General features: G+C 32.5%; 4 protein-coding genes across 5 annotated transcripts; 2 read left to right on the forward strand and 2 right to left on the reverse strand.

The window, feature by feature from the left end:
- Positions 1-1,888: 1,888 nt before the first annotated feature.
- Positions 1,889-6,461, reverse strand: LOC125420551 (ERBB-3 BINDING PROTEIN 1). 2 transcript variants are annotated; one of them, XM_048467193.2, is made up of 10 exons: positions 6,294-6,461; positions 6,033-6,154; positions 5,719-5,803; positions 5,434-5,583; positions 5,173-5,326; positions 2,931-3,146; positions 2,706-2,842; positions 2,502-2,593; positions 2,215-2,394; positions 1,889-2,106 (listed from the first exon to the last, which is right to left on the reverse strand). In XM_048467193.2, the coding sequence occupies exons 2-10, from the start codon at positions 6,121-6,123 to the stop codon at positions 2,024-2,026; spliced, it is 1,188 nt and encodes a 395-aa protein (XP_048323150.2). In that variant the 5' UTR covers positions 6,124-6,154; positions 6,294-6,461; the 3' UTR covers positions 1,889-2,023. The 2 variants fall into 2 exon arrangements, with proteins under 2 accessions (XP_048323150.2, XP_048323151.2); XM_048467194.2 differs by having other exon boundaries at positions 6,033-6,171.
- A 1,606-nt stretch (positions 6,462-8,067) lies between these two features.
- On the reverse strand, positions 8,068-11,279 carry LOC107430868 (mitochondrial succinate-fumarate transporter 1). Its single transcript, XM_016041738.4, has 2 exons — positions 10,660-11,279; positions 8,068-8,933 (listed from the first exon to the last, which is right to left on the reverse strand). The coding sequence occupies exons 1-2, from the start codon at positions 11,068-11,070 to the stop codon at positions 8,397-8,399; spliced, it is 948 nt and encodes a 315-aa protein (XP_015897224.1). The 5' UTR covers positions 11,071-11,279; the 3' UTR covers positions 8,068-8,396.
- A 1,256-nt stretch (positions 11,280-12,535) lies between these two features.
- LOC132804272 (late embryogenesis abundant protein EMB564-like) lies at positions 12,536-13,300 on the forward strand. Its single transcript, XM_060818431.1, has 2 exons — positions 12,536-12,734; positions 12,861-13,300. Exons 1-2 carry the CDS (start codon positions 12,620-12,622, stop codon positions 12,968-12,970), a joined length of 225 nt encoding a protein of 74 aa, XP_060674414.1. The 5' UTR covers positions 12,536-12,619; the 3' UTR covers positions 12,971-13,300.
- Positions 13,301-16,078: 2,778 nt separating this feature from the next.
- LOC132799071 (protein EMB-1-like) lies at positions 16,079-17,146 on the forward strand. The gene is made up of 2 exons (XM_060818430.1): positions 16,079-16,295; positions 16,666-17,146. Exons 1-2 carry the CDS (start codon positions 16,181-16,183, stop codon positions 16,830-16,832), a joined length of 282 nt encoding a protein of 93 aa, XP_060674413.1. The 5' UTR covers positions 16,079-16,180; the 3' UTR covers positions 16,833-17,146.
- Positions 17,147-18,211: the final 1,065 nt, after the last annotated feature.

Here is an 18,211-nt window from a genome sequence, read left to right on the forward strand (position 1 = left end):
GCTTTACTTAGGACAATTCTGCCACACCCTTATTATTATTATTATTTTAAATCTTTCAAGTTTTGCGTCAATTATATTTAAAACATATATTTTTGAACAATCATTATTAACTTCTCCATATCTATCAAAACAATCTCATCTATCTTTATACCTTATTAAAAATTATAATTATATTTTTATAATATTATTCAATTTAATTTTTTATTTTTCTATAACCTTTAACTATTAAAATTAACAAATAAATTTGGAAATAAATATAGAAAAATATTTTAAAAAATTAATAATGACTTTTAAAAAATGTGAGATATAAGTATAAATATGATAAAACAAAAAAGGTTTAAATGAACTTTAAACAATTTTTTATATATATTTTGACAAATTTTATTTCTTTCTTCTTCTTTTTTTAATTTATGAAAAAACAACGAACAATATTAAATATTTTGCATATAATAATTTTGATATTATATGTTTATATGAATGGACTAGATTACAATAATTCTTTACATGCTTTAGTATGAGCGAAATTTATATATATTGATAGTAAAATAGATTTGTCAAAAAACGCGTCAAACTCTTATCAGGTGCACTTCACATTAAGTGACATACTAAAGCATCAAAATGTTAAATAATATGTTGTTTGAAATGAAATGTATTTTTTTATGGTGGGAGCTGGTCTATTTTGTAGCAAAATTATAATAATAAAAAAATTTATGTATTGAAGTAAAAATATATTAAATTATAGTCACAATAAAATATTATTTTAGAAACGTATCAATAATTATAAGTTATTACATATAATGGTTTGAATAAATAATTTTTCTATGACATATATACACATTCTAATTTGTAGATGTTTATATCAAATAATTTATTTTCTAAAAAAAATTACAAATTAAAAACTTTTAGATAGCTGCATCATATATAAGTCCAGACCAAATAATTTCCTTTTAGCATTTAATAATTTTTTTTTTTTTTTATAATTTGCGCTTCTCAAATATGTTTTGTTTAAACAATGCCATTGCAAAAGTTCGGACCGACTCAATCATCTCAGCCTTGCAATAGTCATCAAAGAAATATGTCAAAAGCTTGTTAATTTTTCTAAACTTTGTTCAACAAATTTATGTTTTACTTTTGTGTTAATTTTTTCTAAACTTTGTTTAACAAATTTGGCATTTATTTTTGTAAACCTATGCGGTTTGGCGGTCCATATATGTAAATAGATTATAATATATATATATATATCATCTTATTTTTGTAATATAGACTAATGAAAATAATTACCTCTAAAAAAAAAAAAATCTTACTCATTCACAACCTTTTCACATTAAGAATTTTCTAATAGATTTACACTTCTTTTTAAAACAATAATGATAATTATAAAATAAAGCAGAAAATTTTTATACATTTAGTAACTCGATTAAAGCACCAAGAACATCATATTTTCTCAGCAAATTTTTTTCCAAAAACGACGTAAAATGCCATTTTCCTTTTCGGCTGGTTAAAAATGTTAATTATAAAATAAAGCAGAAAATTTTTATACATTTAGTAACTCGATTAAAGCACCAAGAACATCATATTTTCTCAGCAAATTTTTTTCCAAAAACGACGTAAAATGCCATTTTCCTTTTCGGCTGGTTAAAAATGTTTTTTTCAGTCGCACAGATTCATTTGACCGATTCAGATGCAAGGGTTGGATTGTTATTTGCAAGTTTCAATTTTCCACGAGGCAAGGCATGACAGCGCAGGGACATTACAAACAAGAAAGATTCCTAATATTGCATAAATTTTTCTCCGTCTAAAAATGGCATGCTATATAAATTTCATGTTTTTTAATAAACACAGAGAAGATACAAAGAGACTCATAGAAGAGCAAAAACGAAAATCCAGCTACGATCAATGTTTGAACACTATATTAAACCAGCTCATATCCAACCAGATACAATGGACAAAACAAAGTACCAAAATTGAAAAAGGGTTAAATTTAAAAAGGGGAAAAAAAAAAAGAAAAAAAAAAGAACGAAGCTCAATCTTGAGATGCAGCACCGTTTGTTGTTGCATCCATAGGCTCAGCTTCTGTAGAGTCATCTGCTTTCTCGCCCTTTTTACCTGTGCAACAAGCAACGGATAAGAATTGTTCCCAGGACACATGCTAGACAGGATAGATTTGATTTATAGCAACAATAGAAACTTTTCCAGAGAATATTGATAGCCTACCTTTCTTCTTCTTCCCACCACCTTTCTTCTTTGTCTTTACACCCAAAGCCAACCAAGCCTTGATTTCAGGATCTTCTAATGGCTTGGTGGGCTGCAGCTCTTGTAGAGGATGGGATGTAATCCGATCCGATCCATTTGGCATTAGCAAGACTGTGAATTTGATGTGAGCAACAAGATCACCTGCACACCACCAATGCATGTATGACATAGACAAAGCTTTAATATCAGCACGGTGGGAATGACACATCAGGGTTCTTCCATTGCTCAATTTGGCAAAAGATTCATACCAGGCTTCTCATGAAGAACAGGATATGGCTGCAAAAGATCATGGTTAACGCATTCCACTAAACCCAGCCTTGCTCTTTTCTCTTCTAAAGCCCTATTGCAGATAAATCCCTCATATTAAAAAAGCCAAAAAACCAGAATAAAATGGACTGGTAATGAAAATCAATGCTATCGTTTCCAAATAAATGGCAAAAAGTATATCAGACCTTGCAGTGAATGGCAGGATGGGAAACTTCTGATTGATTTCACTGAAAATAAACCTAGAAGCTTTCATCTTCAGGTGATAGTTCTTGTCCACTGCTCTCTTATAGATAGTTGTCTGCTTCTCATCCAACAGCTTAGGCTGCAAGTTTGACATAAAAAATTTTGCGGGCAGAGTCAGATAATGTTGCAGAAGGATGGTATCTGGTTCATCTGGACTCCTCAATTACCTTGCCTTCACCCGTGCTCGTGACAATATCAATTGCATAGACTTCATTCTCCTCGAATTCAGCATCATCAACTCTTGTATCAGGATTGGTGACACTCAATATGACCTTGTTCCCATCTATCACAAACTGCTTCAGCTGGTGGCTAAGAACACCTTCAACTATTTTGCAGTCGTAAGCAGCAGCAACCTTCTGAATTGCCTCTGTAACATCTTTATTCTGCAACCAAAATGAAAAAACAAACTGAGATTAAAATAAAAGAAGAAAATGCTCATATTCATGACTTTTAAACACAAATATATTGGCTAGAAATGAATGGTGAACATACAGACAACAAAAACATCTGTAATAAGCACTAAAAACTAGCCATTTAAATATAGGCAACAGGGAAAAGAGGAAACCAATAATGTGTTGGTCACCTCGGCAAAGTTGCCCTTTTCACAACCTACAAAACCTACACTTGTATAAATTTCTCCATTAATTGTCATGGCAACAGTGTAAGGATAATGGGCAAAAGCCTATCCATGTTGTCACCTTTGTTTCCAAAACTAATCAATTACCATTCATCGGTACTACAAATTTAGATATATGTAAATCATGTATCCACGTAGTACTAGAAGAGAAGACATCATATAACCTAAAGTACGGTAACTCAGAAGGGACAGCAAACAGTCAGGTATATTCTCATGATCCTACTCAACAGCAATTGTTAATCATACACCTGCTTACTGACCATCTCCAACACCCCAACATTCAGCTACACCTATAGTGGTTTAGAGAGACTGCAAAATCAGCAGCAAGCAGCAATAACAATGAGGAAAAAAATATATATGTATATATATATATATATATAGATCCTGTATTGTATTCTGTATCAGAGTAACTATGACAAAAGCCTCACTTGGACGTTGGTCCATAGCTTTTGATTAGCAATCATCACATAGGAATTATAAAATGAATCTGATAGCTCAGCAAAGCAGCACAGGAATGCACTGGATCAGAAATAAATGGAAATAATCCAACTCTGAGATGTAAGCAGTATGAAGGTAGGAACAAGGAATACAAGATCCACACATATGTAATGGAAAAACGAATGAATCAAAATAATAAACCTCAAAGGAGAGAGAGGGGGAGAGAAAGCCATTCACATCCTTGACTTAAGATCACAAAAGAAAATTTGGGAGAGATACAGGGAGGAAACAAGACTAAAGCGATTCACATCCTTGACTTAAGATCACAAAAGAAAATTTGGAAAAGACACAGGGAGGAAACAAGACTAAAAGACAGTAAAAGAAAGAAAGATGGAACAGGATACACATGATGCTCTATCAGTGTAACTATGACATAATTAGCTTCATCGGATTCAATCCATAGCCAGCAATAGTTTTCATCATGTAGAGATCATGTTAACGAGAAAAATATCAATAACAAAACTTTAAATAATTAATATAAAAAATCAACAATAGCACTATTCTTGAGAAGGAAAAAAAATAATAAATTACTTGACATGACTTGGAAGGCAAGAGAAAAAGCAAGTCAACAATATCCTAGGGCTGAAACAATGTTGGCCCACGTAAGAAAATAGGTTTTAACACAGTGAGTGTCCACCTGAAGCAACCTATATGCAGCCAAGCATAATATAGGCAACAGGGAAAAGAGGAAACCAACAAATCATTAGTTACCTCGGCAAAGTTGCCTTCAATGATATAAAACCTCAATGTCATGGATTCATTCCAACCTACAAGTGGTGACAACACCAAGAAGATTTCTCCATAGATAAATTGGGGAGCGTTCAAATAAGAAAACTAGATTTCATACAATCCACCCCAAGCAGGAATCACCAGATCAGACACTTTCAACCTCAATGTCATAACATTCCCCTATCAGAGTAACCATGACAAAAGCTACATTTGGATGAAGAATAAAATCCATAGCTTATGAAATATTCATCATCAGGCGATGAATAGAGAATAAACTACATACCTCTGAATTAAGTCCTCGTAAATGGCAAACAAATAAAAATATTATTATACTGCCACATTAAAATTTGATGACAACTCCACAAATTTTCCAAAATTCAGAGCAATATCATTCAAACAATGAAGCACTATTAAACCTTGAATCATACATCATCACAATTATAAATATTAATTGTAATTGCACAATACATACGAGACCATATCTCACATAAAACAACACCATCTCTAAAAATATAAAAGTTAACAGATATACGCAAATAACTTACGCTTTTCCCTGGCTTTACAAGCCTCAGGGCAACTTCAGCCGCTGTATTAGCAGCTGCAATGACATCAGCTGCCCTTCCGGTAATTGGGCCCTCTTGAAGAACATGAGTATGTGCAACTATAGCAATAAATCCATCGATATGACAACCCATGTCACTGCAACAAACAAGCAAAAAATCATTACTCAGTGGGCTATTTTTGCATTATATGAATGACTAACAATTGACAATTAAGGTGTTAAAAAGCTTTGGAAAACTGCTTACATCTTCAAAATATCACCTTCTTCCAAAACCGACTCATCGCTCGCAAGTGGAGAGTAATGGCAGATAGTGTTGTTCACAGAAATGCACGTTGGGAAAGCAACACCCCTTTCAATCTTTTTCTTGACATTCTTGTACATGTTAGCAGTTTGCCTAAAATACATAAAATAGCAGTCATTGGTCTCAATCTTAAAACAGAGCACAAAACCACAACAAAAATTTCTTCTTTAAAAAAATAAATAAATAAATAAGCGACTTTCACAATAAATAAATTGAATGAGAGCTTACTCTCGTATGTATGAATCGCCTTTCTCGCAAAGGTCCACAATCTTAGCTTTTGGCTTGCATTCAGCTACTACCAATTGCAAAGCCTCTGAAAAAATTTCCCAAAATTTTTACCAGACCGAGCAACAATTAGACAAAAGTCCCCAAAAAAAATAAAAATAACCAAATACATTAGAGAGAGAGAGAGTATATTCATAATCCAAATTTACTTTTGTCCCAAAGATCTTTAAACTTAGTAATACATATACATACATGTATAAACAAATTTCATATACATATATATATATATAGAGAGAGAGAGAGAAAGAGAGTTTTACTGTTAACAATCTCAGCAGCGCTCTTGTATTTGGTGACGACTTCTGCAGAAGAGAGATCCAACTCCTTCTCCTCCCTCTCGTCGTCCGACATCGTTTCGAAGGTTCGAAACTACTCCCGAACTCTTAAGAAAGACAAAATCTAAAAGTCAAAAACCCAAAAAAACATAAAAATCCAGACAGAGCTTGAATTAAATGCTGGAAAGCACCAAAACACAAACTAAGAGATAAAAAGATTTCGGTGAAGGAAAATCTAGAACTCACATGGAACAGAAAATTGACGGCCAAAGCGCAAGTGAGGCTGGGAAGTCGTTGATAAAGAAAGAGCTAGGGTTTATCAGAGAAAGAAGAATATGTGGAGGAGTGAGAAGGATTTGAAAGGTGGCTCACTAGTGCTAGGGTTTGGACACACGGCTGCGTTTGCTTTATATAGGATTTCCCGTTACACATTTCTGCATAGGGTTTTATACTTTTTTTAATTTCTTTTTTTTAACAACTTTATTTTTTTTAGTAAATACTTTGCGTCCATTTATGGTTGATAATGTGCCAACTTTTACTACTTTGTCGTTTTTTATTTTTCTAATTTCTTATTTTTAGATAAATAAATTAAGAATTATTTTTCATCGCAAGTGGTAAACTTTTATCATTTCGCAACAATTAAGATAAAATGAAATTTTTTTGTCGATTTTGGGTAGCAAATAGGATTAAGTCTAAGATAGTCTATTACCTGTATAAATAACATATAACATAATTTTATAAATAATTTGTCTTCATCTTTTAATTAACCAATAAAATAAAATATACATATATATATATATATATAATTTTTTTGAAAAGGGATTGTTTTAGGATTTTTAATAATATGATGATTTAAAATATAAAATTGTTTAGGTATATAGAAAGGCCAGGAATATAATTTTTGCATGTTGTGGATGAACAAGGAGCGATGAAAAAATATTGAATTTCCGTACGAAAATTTATTTTCGACACTAGCAATGTGAATTGAAAGCAATACTTTTTCAGCCTTTTTATGCATATATTGTAGAAAATCCAATTTCTCTTTGTGAATAATACCTTGATGAATTATGTTTAATTTTTTCTCCAAATATACAAAAATAAAAGTAAAAAGACTATTAAGATTTTCTAAGTCATCGTTATTAATCGGTGGCCATTGATAGCCATTTCTTTTTCTTTTTCTTTTTTTATTTTTTTGCATAAATAATCATTATTGTCTATTGGATAACGATCGCTTTCATTGTGAAGTACTTGAATATCTATTGCCTTGAATGGAGCTCGTCAGCTTTTGTTGATTTAATACGCAAATGGAAAAATGGTAATTTTGGATCATCTAAGTGTCCTTTGAGACACATGTGTAGGTATTAAAATGCCATATCATATAAATCTAGTATTGAATACAGTTGCTCATGATAGTAGCAATAGTCTACGGTATAAGATAAATTATTGTTTACGCTGTATATGATCCTTTAAAGATAAGTATTTTAAAAAAAATTCCTCTTAAGATGACCATATAAATTTAGTGTGAATATAGTTGCTCACAAATGCAGCCTTAACATATTATTTATTTTTATTTATTTATTTTTTTCTGCACTCATAACATGGTTTGCAATTTATCATGATCATATAAAATAAATTATTATCTACGAAAACGTATAACTTGATCAATCTAAACTTTGACCCGATAAAATTATTTTTTCCTACTAACACGTTAAACCCTTACATTTTACAAATGGGTAAATATCACACTTGCAAGTGTAATATTTAAGTAAATACAACCATAAGAATTTATACGAAAATTTAAATAGAAGAAATTTATTTCTAAAGGATGATTTTGAAACTTCCATGGGAATCTTAGAATAGAAATTTTCTATTAACATTCGGTTGGAAATTTTAGAATTTTTTATTAACGTTTGGTTGGAAAATTGAAAATTTTAACTGTACGAAACTTAAATTAAAAAAAAAAAAAAGCAGATTTGACCAAATTTTATAAATGTTTTTGGCATACATATTTTTTCCCGAGTGAAAAAAAATGAAATTTCCATTACAATTTTTCTTTTGGGGTTATACAACGGGCTTCAGGCCCAGATACAGGACCCACATTGGGCCTTATGGACCATGTGGGAGAAAATGGAAAGAACTTCATGGTGGCCACCACAATTGTTTCTCTTCCTAAATCCTAATCCTTTCTGCTACATATTGGTTATCCTCCGATGTTAGGATTTTTTTTTTTTTTTTTTTTTCATCATGCTTGAAACTAGTGTCTCCAATGAATTTCAACAAAATGATTTATGAATATAAAGGCTTGCAATAGAATCCAAACCCAGAACGAGCAGAACAACGTAAATGTACCTACAAGGGTGCATTGTGAAGATATCTTCTCTCATACAAACCCATAATCTGATCAGCTGCTGCCCACATAATGGCCTGCCCAGGAGGGATCCTCATGAGCCGGGGCAATAGTCCTTTCCACAAGGCGAGTAGTCCTTCCTCCGCATAAATCGTCCGGATGGCATGGATCATGCCTTTATACTTCAAATTTCCACCTTCTCTGCTTTGAGCCATCAACCTTGTTTTCACAACGTCGAAAGGGCCGGTGCACACAGGACCTGCCGTACCTGCTATAAATCCTGATATCATAGACTGCCATGGCTGGAGGACTTTACCATCACCTTCATGTTTCTTCCACAAAAAAACATCAAAGGCATTTTTTGCTGTAAACATGGCAGCCTGGTTTGTCCCGTTACGCATAACAGTTGGGGCAGCCCCTGCCCAGAGCCCAAGGAGTCCTTCTTCCCGGATGATTGTGCGAGCACAATGTACAGGACCCTTGTACTTAAGAAGCTCTTGACTCAGTCCTTTCTGCTGCTGCAGTCTAATTTTCACCACCTGAATGAATAAATTCAAACCAACTTCTTAGTTATCACCATTGATCTGATCAAAGAAAATATTACAGTGATGAGCATAGTGAGCTCTGCCATATGCCAAACAATACAGCAATAATTATAACAACCCATTTAAGAGGGGGAAACAGAAAAAGAATAGGGAGGAGTACCCAATATTCTTTAAACCTCAAATGCAGATATTTTGTTTCCTTTCATTTATTGTAAGTTTTTTTTTTTTGGGGTAATATTTATGCTGCTTATCAAGCATTTTGAATCTAATGAGTAGGGGATTCAAGCTACATTTGAAGCCTGCAAAACTTACTATTAGCTAGAAATTGACTAGATGGTATATCATGTGAAAGACATCTTAAGGAGCATAAAAAATAAAAAAATAAAAAAATAAAAAATTTGACAAGGAGGAAACGGCAGGCTGTTAACTCATAATTCTATTTTCCATGCTGATATCAGATCATTCAACTTTTTACCTTTTTCACAACTGCAACAGTGCAAATCATTCATATTATAAACATGGATTAATCTTTTAATTCATCCTTCTAAAAATACATATGTAGAATCTCAAAATGGAGAAGAGAGGGAGAATAATGCATTAAAGTATTTCCAAAAAACTCATTAGCCATTGCTTATTTCAAAAGAGAACAAATGGTCACAGAAAGAATTAGGAAAAACTGCAAACTGATATCAGAAAGGGTGTGCTAGCACCTAGCCTGAATGTAATTACTATTGACCCCAAAATTCTGATTGAAGGTCACCATTCAGCATGCGCTCAAGTGTCAATCAATTAATGACTATGTTTTGAGCTGAATACCAGATAGGTTCGTTACTTTTCTGGACCTAAAAGTTGTAACTAAAACCTAGCATTTGTACTCAGAATAAAGAAATCATCCATCAATGGCATCTCAAGACGAGGAAATAAGGAATAACATGCTTCAAATAGCTTTAGTTCCATAAGAATTTTAATCAATCTCAACATGTTTCTTTATATATTAAGCATACAAATTAGAGGACCATTTTGTTCATAAATTCCAAATAATATAAAGGCAAATTAAAAAAAATTAAAAAAAGAAAAACACTGAAAGGCAAAAAAGAAAAATATATATATATATATATTCTAAGTTTAGATCCCATCTATCATGATGCTGTTGTTTGATATAACCAAATTAAATAACAAGTACAGTTAGATGATTTTTTTTTTTTTTTTTTATAATTTGGTGGGAAAATGAAAATATTAGAATTTAGATGTGAAAAATAGAAGCCATGCCCCAAATGCTATATATGGAGACCTCCCACCACATCCCAATTGAAGCAAAATAATTCATCACTTTCTTCAATTCCATTTCCATGGTTAACCAGACAATTTATCCACTGTACGAGAAACCCAGTACTAAGAACAAACAATGCCATAAATTTCGACCCAAGAGATTAACATTTCAATGGAAAATAAAAAATTAAAGAAACTTCCTCGAATTTGGGATCCGTAAAATCTATTTTCTATGAAAGTTATGCACGGCAAACGCAAACAAAAATATATTATAAAATGATTAAGCAAATAATTAATAAAATATATTTTCCACGCAACATATTTCCATATATTATACACCTTTATATTCCTTATAAATCTAGGAAGATGCAAAACAAGCATGAATTTAGAACCGATTGCAACAAAAAAAAAAAATTTAAAAATCAAAAGAAATGCAATTACGCAAATTTACCTCGAACGGCGTAACAATGACGAGAGCCTCAAGAACCCCGGCTCCGAACCCGGAAATTAGCCGACCGTGATTGCTGATCTTGCCGGTCTTGGAATCCTTAAAGGCGGACTGAAGAACGGCATTGGAGCCCATACGGAGCGCGTACTTGAGAGTCAAGTGCGTGGCGAAAGGGGTCAAGCCCTTCCAGAGAGCTCGGACACCTTCCGTACGAGTAACCGTGGCTCCGCAGTGAAGGATCCCTTTGTAGGTACCGGTCCGGTCGAGCTGCAGTCTTGTCTTGATGACATCGATGGGTTGAAGACAGCAAGCCTCCATGATCCCTCCAATCGAACCAGACATGGCCTTCATGTAAGGAGGGATCGATTTCTTCGGCTGGGTGGTGGTGTTAGGGTTTTCATGCTGGTCTTTCATGGCGTTTCGAGGTTTGGTGACTTGGGTCTTTGAGGGTGCTCGAAAGCTATGGTTTTAATTGAAAGAGAAGAAGAGAGGAAGAAGGAGAAGAGGAAGAGAAATTGCGTTTTCACTTCCCTTCTCTCCTCCTCCGTATGGTATGGTGGACTGCTTTCTTTCTTTTTTACTGGTTAGGCTGGCAGCGCATGTGAGGCAAAGCAGTACAAAAAACGGCATACATCAAATTGCTGACGTGCGCCAGTGGATATACAAATAAAATACCAAAAAAAACTCTATTTTTTGTAATATAAAAAATATAAATATTTATTAGCCACGTGCTCGGGAAGCAGCGTTTCCCGCTTCTATTTATTTTTTTTGTTTTTTTAATAGCCCAAGACCCGCAATACGAGGCAAGGTTTAATTTCCGAGCCCAAATAAGATCATGATTTCTGTTGGGGCCCGAAGTCCAATGTCCCCACCCTTGAGAGGTTTCTTCTTGTTTTTTTGGTTGACCTCCACCCTTGAGAGAGTTGAGAAGTTCAAACAACTCTTTTCGGCTCATTTTTTTGAATGTTAAGACTTTTAAGAATTTTTGCTTTAATATAAGATGAATTATTTTTTTAAAAAAAAAAAAAAAACTTTGAACTATTGATAGGTAGATTACCATATCATTTATATTTATCACCATATCATTTATATTCTTCACTAACTTTTTTTTTTTCTTTTCCCCATAAGAAGCTGTTGAATTTTGAATATAAGATTATAGATTAAATCGGATGATGTGGTATCATCCTTGCGCCTAAGTTGTTCTCCGACTAACCATATGAATACAAACTAAAATGTCATTTGATACTTACAAGCAAACAGGTGTTTTCTTTCAAACTTGCCCGTTGGCATACTTTTCTCCCTTCAACTTGACAAATAATTACCATTTTTTTTGGATTTTGTTTTTCAAATAGCTACAATTTATTTGGGTTTTTTTATTTTACTTTAATTGATTTTTTTAAAATTATATATATATATATATATATGTATATAAACGATAAGTTTTAAATTTTAATCCGAACAGGCCTATCACGGTCCAAAAAAGTCTTTTTGACCATATATTGACATTCTTATTAGAAACTTTTGCTAATATTCGAAATATTAATAAAATTTTGAAAACTTTCAGTTTGTTCTAATCTTGTATAGCCTTTTAAGCAAGTTAATGAGCAAGTTGAGTTACATACAGTGTGTGTTAAGAGAAAAGGCAAGGCCAAATCACCGCAAGGCATAAAAAAATAAAAAATAAAAAGACTCGTGTCGGTACCACAAGCCCTTACAAGCATTTTGACTGAACAAAAGGCATCAACGTGTCATGGCGGGCATAGCACCATGTCCCCCATTTAGCCGCGTCTACCCCATTACGTGTCCATATCTCCTTTTACTCATGCAAGCTTTTTACCTTCTCTAGCCTCTATATAAACTCCATCACTACCGATTCACTTCCTCATAAACAAATTAACAACTTTAGCTAATTAATTTCCAGGTACGATCCAAGTTTTGTTTGGTGGGAGAGAAAAATAAAAAAATGGCATCAAAACAGGAAAGGAAAGAACTTGACCAAAGGGCAAGGGAGGGAGAGACTGTTGTAAAAGGCGGAACTGGTGGGAAAAGCCTGGAGGCTCAGGAACACCTTGCTGAAGGTTATTATAATTCTTATTGATATTATTATTTTTAGTCTTTTTAACTTTTTTTTTTTTAATGGTTTATAACAATTAAGAAGTTGATTTGAGTACTTTATTTTGTTATTTGCATTGGGCATGGAAAAGGACGCAAGAAAGGCGGGCTTAGCACCATGGACAAGTCTGGAAAAGAGCGTGCTGCTGAAGAAGGGTTTCGGCTTGATGAATCCATGTACAACAAAACAAAGAATAATTAGTGATATATATTTTCTAACTGGCTAATAACAAGTCATATAGCCTATGTCTTTTCTGTGGTTTTTGGTAGGTGTAGTTGTAGTTGTGGTGTATTAGTTAAGTCGAAGAAGTAGGAAATGGTATGGTTTTTGGTGTTGTTTCTGGTTGTGTATTTGTGTTGAAGAAGTGAATGTCTTTTGAATCCTATCTAAATGTATGTATTCTAAGCTACATTTTGCTTTTTGTTGGGGTGCTTATCAATATGTTATGTCCTACTGTTTTCCTGAATAGTGCCCCTTGTGTTTGTCAGGTACGTTATTAAAATAATATCAAGCTTTCTCTTTTCTTTTCTATATTTTTTTTTAAAATTTAATTTCTGTTTTAATGTGTTGGTTTGTGACAGTGTAAGTGGTCTATTTGGTTCAAAAACGAAAATCAGGTTTCTGAAATCAAGGAAATTCTATTTCCTCAAAACCAAAAAAAAAAAAAAGGAAGAAATTCTATTAATATATATATAAAGAAATTCTATTAATATATATATACTCTAAAAAGTTTTAATTGAATATTTTATGAAAATAAGGGAAAAAATTAAATGCAGAGAACTATTAGAGCCCAAAGCTATTAACGTTACATCGGTGCTAAGTGTCTACACAACAATACTTGGCACAATTTAAACACTTATGAAGGAGTTGACTTTTTTCTAATCGACCTAAGCAGATAGACTACCAAAAAAGAGTAATAATTTTATTTTATTTTATTTTTTTGGGGGGTTTTAAAAAAGATAGGGTTATAGTTATTGACAGGAATCTATAATAAAAACTGAAGCCCTAATACTAACTGAGAAGGTCTGGACTCTTTGAATATAAACCTATTTTGCTAGCAAAATTGTCCGTAGCATACGGTCTTTGGAATACTTACCTCTAGTCCTTCCATTCAAAAATGATTGCTGTACATTTAAAATAAAATCAAAAAGTTATTGGGAAAAAAAATATCTTTATGTGATTAATATTAAAAAATTAAATTGGGCGAAAAACTAAAACAGGGAGGAATTTTTGAATGAAAAAATAAGGAAAAAAAATCTAAATATTTAACTGGGAAAATTTTTTATGGAAGGAATTTTTAATGGAAAAAATAAAAATCAAAACATTAAAATCCACATCAAACCATTTTTGCTGCTCGTCGACAAAACGTAGAGGCAGTTGGCTCTTTTCCAAAGGCTCGGGCCATGAGGCATGCGGTATAGAGCAGATACCAAGAGAAATTATTCATACACATAGTGTCCACAATCTGGCATCTTACATGGTACAAATATGACACTCATATATTAATGAGTCAAATAAAATCCAAAGCTGTTCATCACCGTTACTTTTCCTTTTTATTTATTTATTTATTTTTCCCTATTCCATTGTGAAAAAATTCCAATTTTCATATCCAAAAAAACAAGATTTGGTGGATAATTGTGTGCTGGGTGGGTTCCCATAATTTTCCATTGCAGTTGAACACCAGCATTCCTTTGCTTCCGCATTTTTTTTTTTAATGAGTTATTTTCTATCAATTTGAAAATAATAAAATTGAAATAAATTTGATACTAGACATTTATCTGGTAAAGATTATAAACGAGATTGTGATAGAGGCTCACGGAGAAAAGAATTACGAGTATTTACACAGAGGAAATAGTAAGCTTAAAGATGAAGACGACTGGGAAATGTACAGGGTTAGGTGTTAAAAGCTATCTTTGACCCATTAACATGACGTGTGATTTTTTTGTTATGCATACCATGTTTTAATTGGATATATGTACCATATAAAAATGCTAGGTTGTGTATTTCTCAACATGCTGATGCAGACATGATAGTTTATACATATAGTCCAATGCGATGTCTTAAAATTAATATCAAATTAGACACATAAAGAAGTCTGTTGGGGCCATCAGATCAAATTTTTTCACCATATATTGTATTACTGAATGATGTGTTATGCTATTGTGGTAATTGACAAAAAAACTATACTATAAAAGCTAAACCCAATAATATTATACTGTTTGGTATCCTAAATTAATTTATTAAATAAGTTTAGTGAGTTTTTTATTGTTTTTGATTAAATGTTGCCAGCCGGGGTATTTTCCAGGATTCAATTTGACAAAAAGCCATATTTTATTTGATACTTTATTTTAGTTGGTTTTATATATATACTGTATATAGCAAGTAATATATATACCCACAAAAAACAAACAATTCACAACAGTTCACAATTAAGCAAATATAAATGCAATAGAAAATTTTACAAGAAAACCCAATGAAAAATTTAAAGAAAAAAAGACAAACACATAAATATAAGAGGGGGGAGAGAGAAAGAGAGAGAGAGAGACAAACATATAAAAGTTTTACGTGGTTCAATCAAGATGATTTACATCCATGACAAGCAAGTAAATAATGATTTTTATTAACTAAAAAGATTACAAGCTTAATTACCAAAAACATATAACACCGTTGATGAGATTTTGATGAACCCCACTGTTTTTCTCTCTAAAACCAGATTAAAAAACCTTTTTTTACTATTGAACACTGAGTCCTAAACTTACATATCATTAAAGAAGGATAAAACAATAATTTTGCCCGTTGAGCTGTCTTTTTTTGTTTTGTTTTCCTTGTTTCCTTCCTCTTCACTTCATCACCAAACATCATCCCATCAACTCCTCATCTCCTCATGTTCACAATTACTTTCAAGCTTCTTAAATGAGAATTTATAGTCACAAAAACAACAATATATATAATTGAAATCCGTATTAGAAAGCTTTACCATTAGTATATGAATCAATGAGAGAATTTTGATTTTTTATTTTTTTTTCAAGTTTGTTGTTGTAATGTTTTATAACCTTTTGTTTAGCTAATGAGCAAGTGAAGGAGTACTTACAGTGAAGGGACAAGACCGAATGACCGCAACTTCATAGAAGTCGTGTCATTTACCCAAGCTCTTACAAGCATTTTTCACTGACCAAAAGCATCTGAGGTGTCAAGAAGGTATGGCTCCATGTCTCACCATTAGCCGCGTCTACACCATTACGTGTCCATATTTTGGTCTTCTTTAAACTCTTTACTTGTTTAACCTCTATATAAACTACATCACTTCCAAAACCCCTACTTCAATCCTCGTGTTGCAAACAAGTGAGTTAATTATTTCTCAAAAGTTTATCTGAAGTAGTACAGTACCAAGTTGTTTGGTTGGAGAGAAAAATGGCATCTGAACAAGAAAGGAAAGAACTTGACGAGAAGGCAAGGCATGGAGAGACAGTTGTACCTGGCGGGACCCAGGGGAAGAGCTTGGAGGCTCAGGAACGCCTTGCTGAAGGTATATATACGTATTAGCAATCTACTATTTTCTTCCAAAAATTTAAACGATGAAAGTTAGATCATTATTTATTTATTTATTTATTTTAACGTTGTCTGTTTAACAAGTAGATCTGTTTTTTCAGTTCTTTTTAAATTTTATATGTTTTTTTATTCTCTTGAAAAGAACATATAAAGGGAAGTATTAAAAAATATATATAAATAATATAATGATATACTTTTTGACTTAATTTTAAGGAGAAATGGTAGTTCAATTAATTTATGTAATTATAAATTATTGTTATCCTTTTAAACTGTCTTTTGAATTTGTTTTGTTTTGATGTTTATACAATTTTGAGTACTTAAATTTGTTATTTGCATGGGGCATGAAGGACGGCATAAAGGAGGACAGACAAGGAAGGAACAGTTGGGACATGAGGGCTACCATGAGATGGGCAAGAAAGGTGGGCTTAGCACCATGGACAAGTCTGGAGGAGAGCGTGCTGCTGAAGAACGGATTGAGATTGATGAATCCAAGTTCAGAACTAAGAATAAATGATATATAGTTCTCACTGGCTAACTAGCTACCTAGGCATTTTGTGTGAGTCTTTGGTAGGTATAGTTATAGCTATATCGATGTGGTTGCAATGATATATTACGTCGAAGAACCTTAAAAGTAGGAAATAATGGTTTTTTTTTTTTTTTTTTTTGGGTGTTGTTCTTGTTGTGTAGTTGTGTTGTAGAAGTGACTTATCTTTGAATTATGGTCATGTGCTGCTTTTTTCTTTTTTTTCTTTTTTTCTTTTTTTTTTTTTCCTGAAAGGTGCCCTTTTGGCATGTTAAATAAAATACCCTAAAAAGCTTTCTCCTTTCTTTTCTTGTTTTACAATCTTCTTAATTTCGTTTCTTTTTAATCTGTGTTGGTTTGTGATAAGTTGGCTTATTTCGATCGTAGACCAAAAAAAAAAATATATATATATATATATATAATACTTGAATAAACCGGGAAAGCAGGTAAAATGAAGTCCTTTAATCAAGCAGGATACAACTTCATTAATTAGCAGAAAAATTAAATAAACATATACTATTCGCCTTGGGATCCGCCAATGAATGGTCGCCACCTCAATTATAAAAATTAATTCTACAGTGTATAATTTATTTTGCTGTTTATCTCCGTCTACCAAATTCTCCTTTTTCCTTATTTATAGGTCTCTTTGAATCAAGTGCTATACTATCATATTAATATAGTGACAGAATGTTCATCGTATTAATAGTAGACAGAATGAAAACAAGAAAGAAAAAAGAAACAAAAGTGCACGAGAATTTAGTAAAAGACTGGAAACTGGAAAGTACATAACAAGGTGTGTATGCATTCATCAAGAACGTATATGGTACTTCAATCTCAATGAAGGGAAACCCATTAACCATTCTGGTCAGTAACTGTTAGAGAAACTAAAATAGCAACTCACGGGTTAAGTGTGTAAACTTGTGCTGATCGTTTTAGATTGGTTAAAGAAGTCTAGTTATAGTCCAACACTTATCTGATAGCATTCTTATCACCACTGGTGTTTATATCAGTTGTTGTTGTTGGTTGTTCTTATCTTGTAACGTGTATATAACTATTCCTAGTATCATTGTAAATAATCAGATCATTGCATATACTATTTCCTTTACGTAACAAAACTTTACAGTAACCGTTCTAGTGAGACTTATTATTATTCTCAGTAGCTGCTAAAATCAGATTCATTTTCACATCCAGAGAATGCACGGTGCATTGCAGAAAATTTCCCTAGTGTTACAAAATGAGGTTCCTTTAGTCAGGAAATTCAGTTATTAGAGTCGGAATATTTAATCGAATATCTTGTGAAAAGAAAATTTCAAGTGTTACAAAATGAGGTTTCTGAGATCAGGAAATTTTATTACTAGTCTGAAATTTTG

This window comes from Ziziphus jujuba, chromosome 6 (assembly GCF_031755915.1).
Source record: "Ziziphus jujuba cultivar Dongzao chromosome 6, ASM3175591v1".
NCBI classification, from domain to species: Eukaryota; Viridiplantae; Streptophyta; class Magnoliopsida; order Rosales; family Rhamnaceae; genus Ziziphus; species Ziziphus jujuba.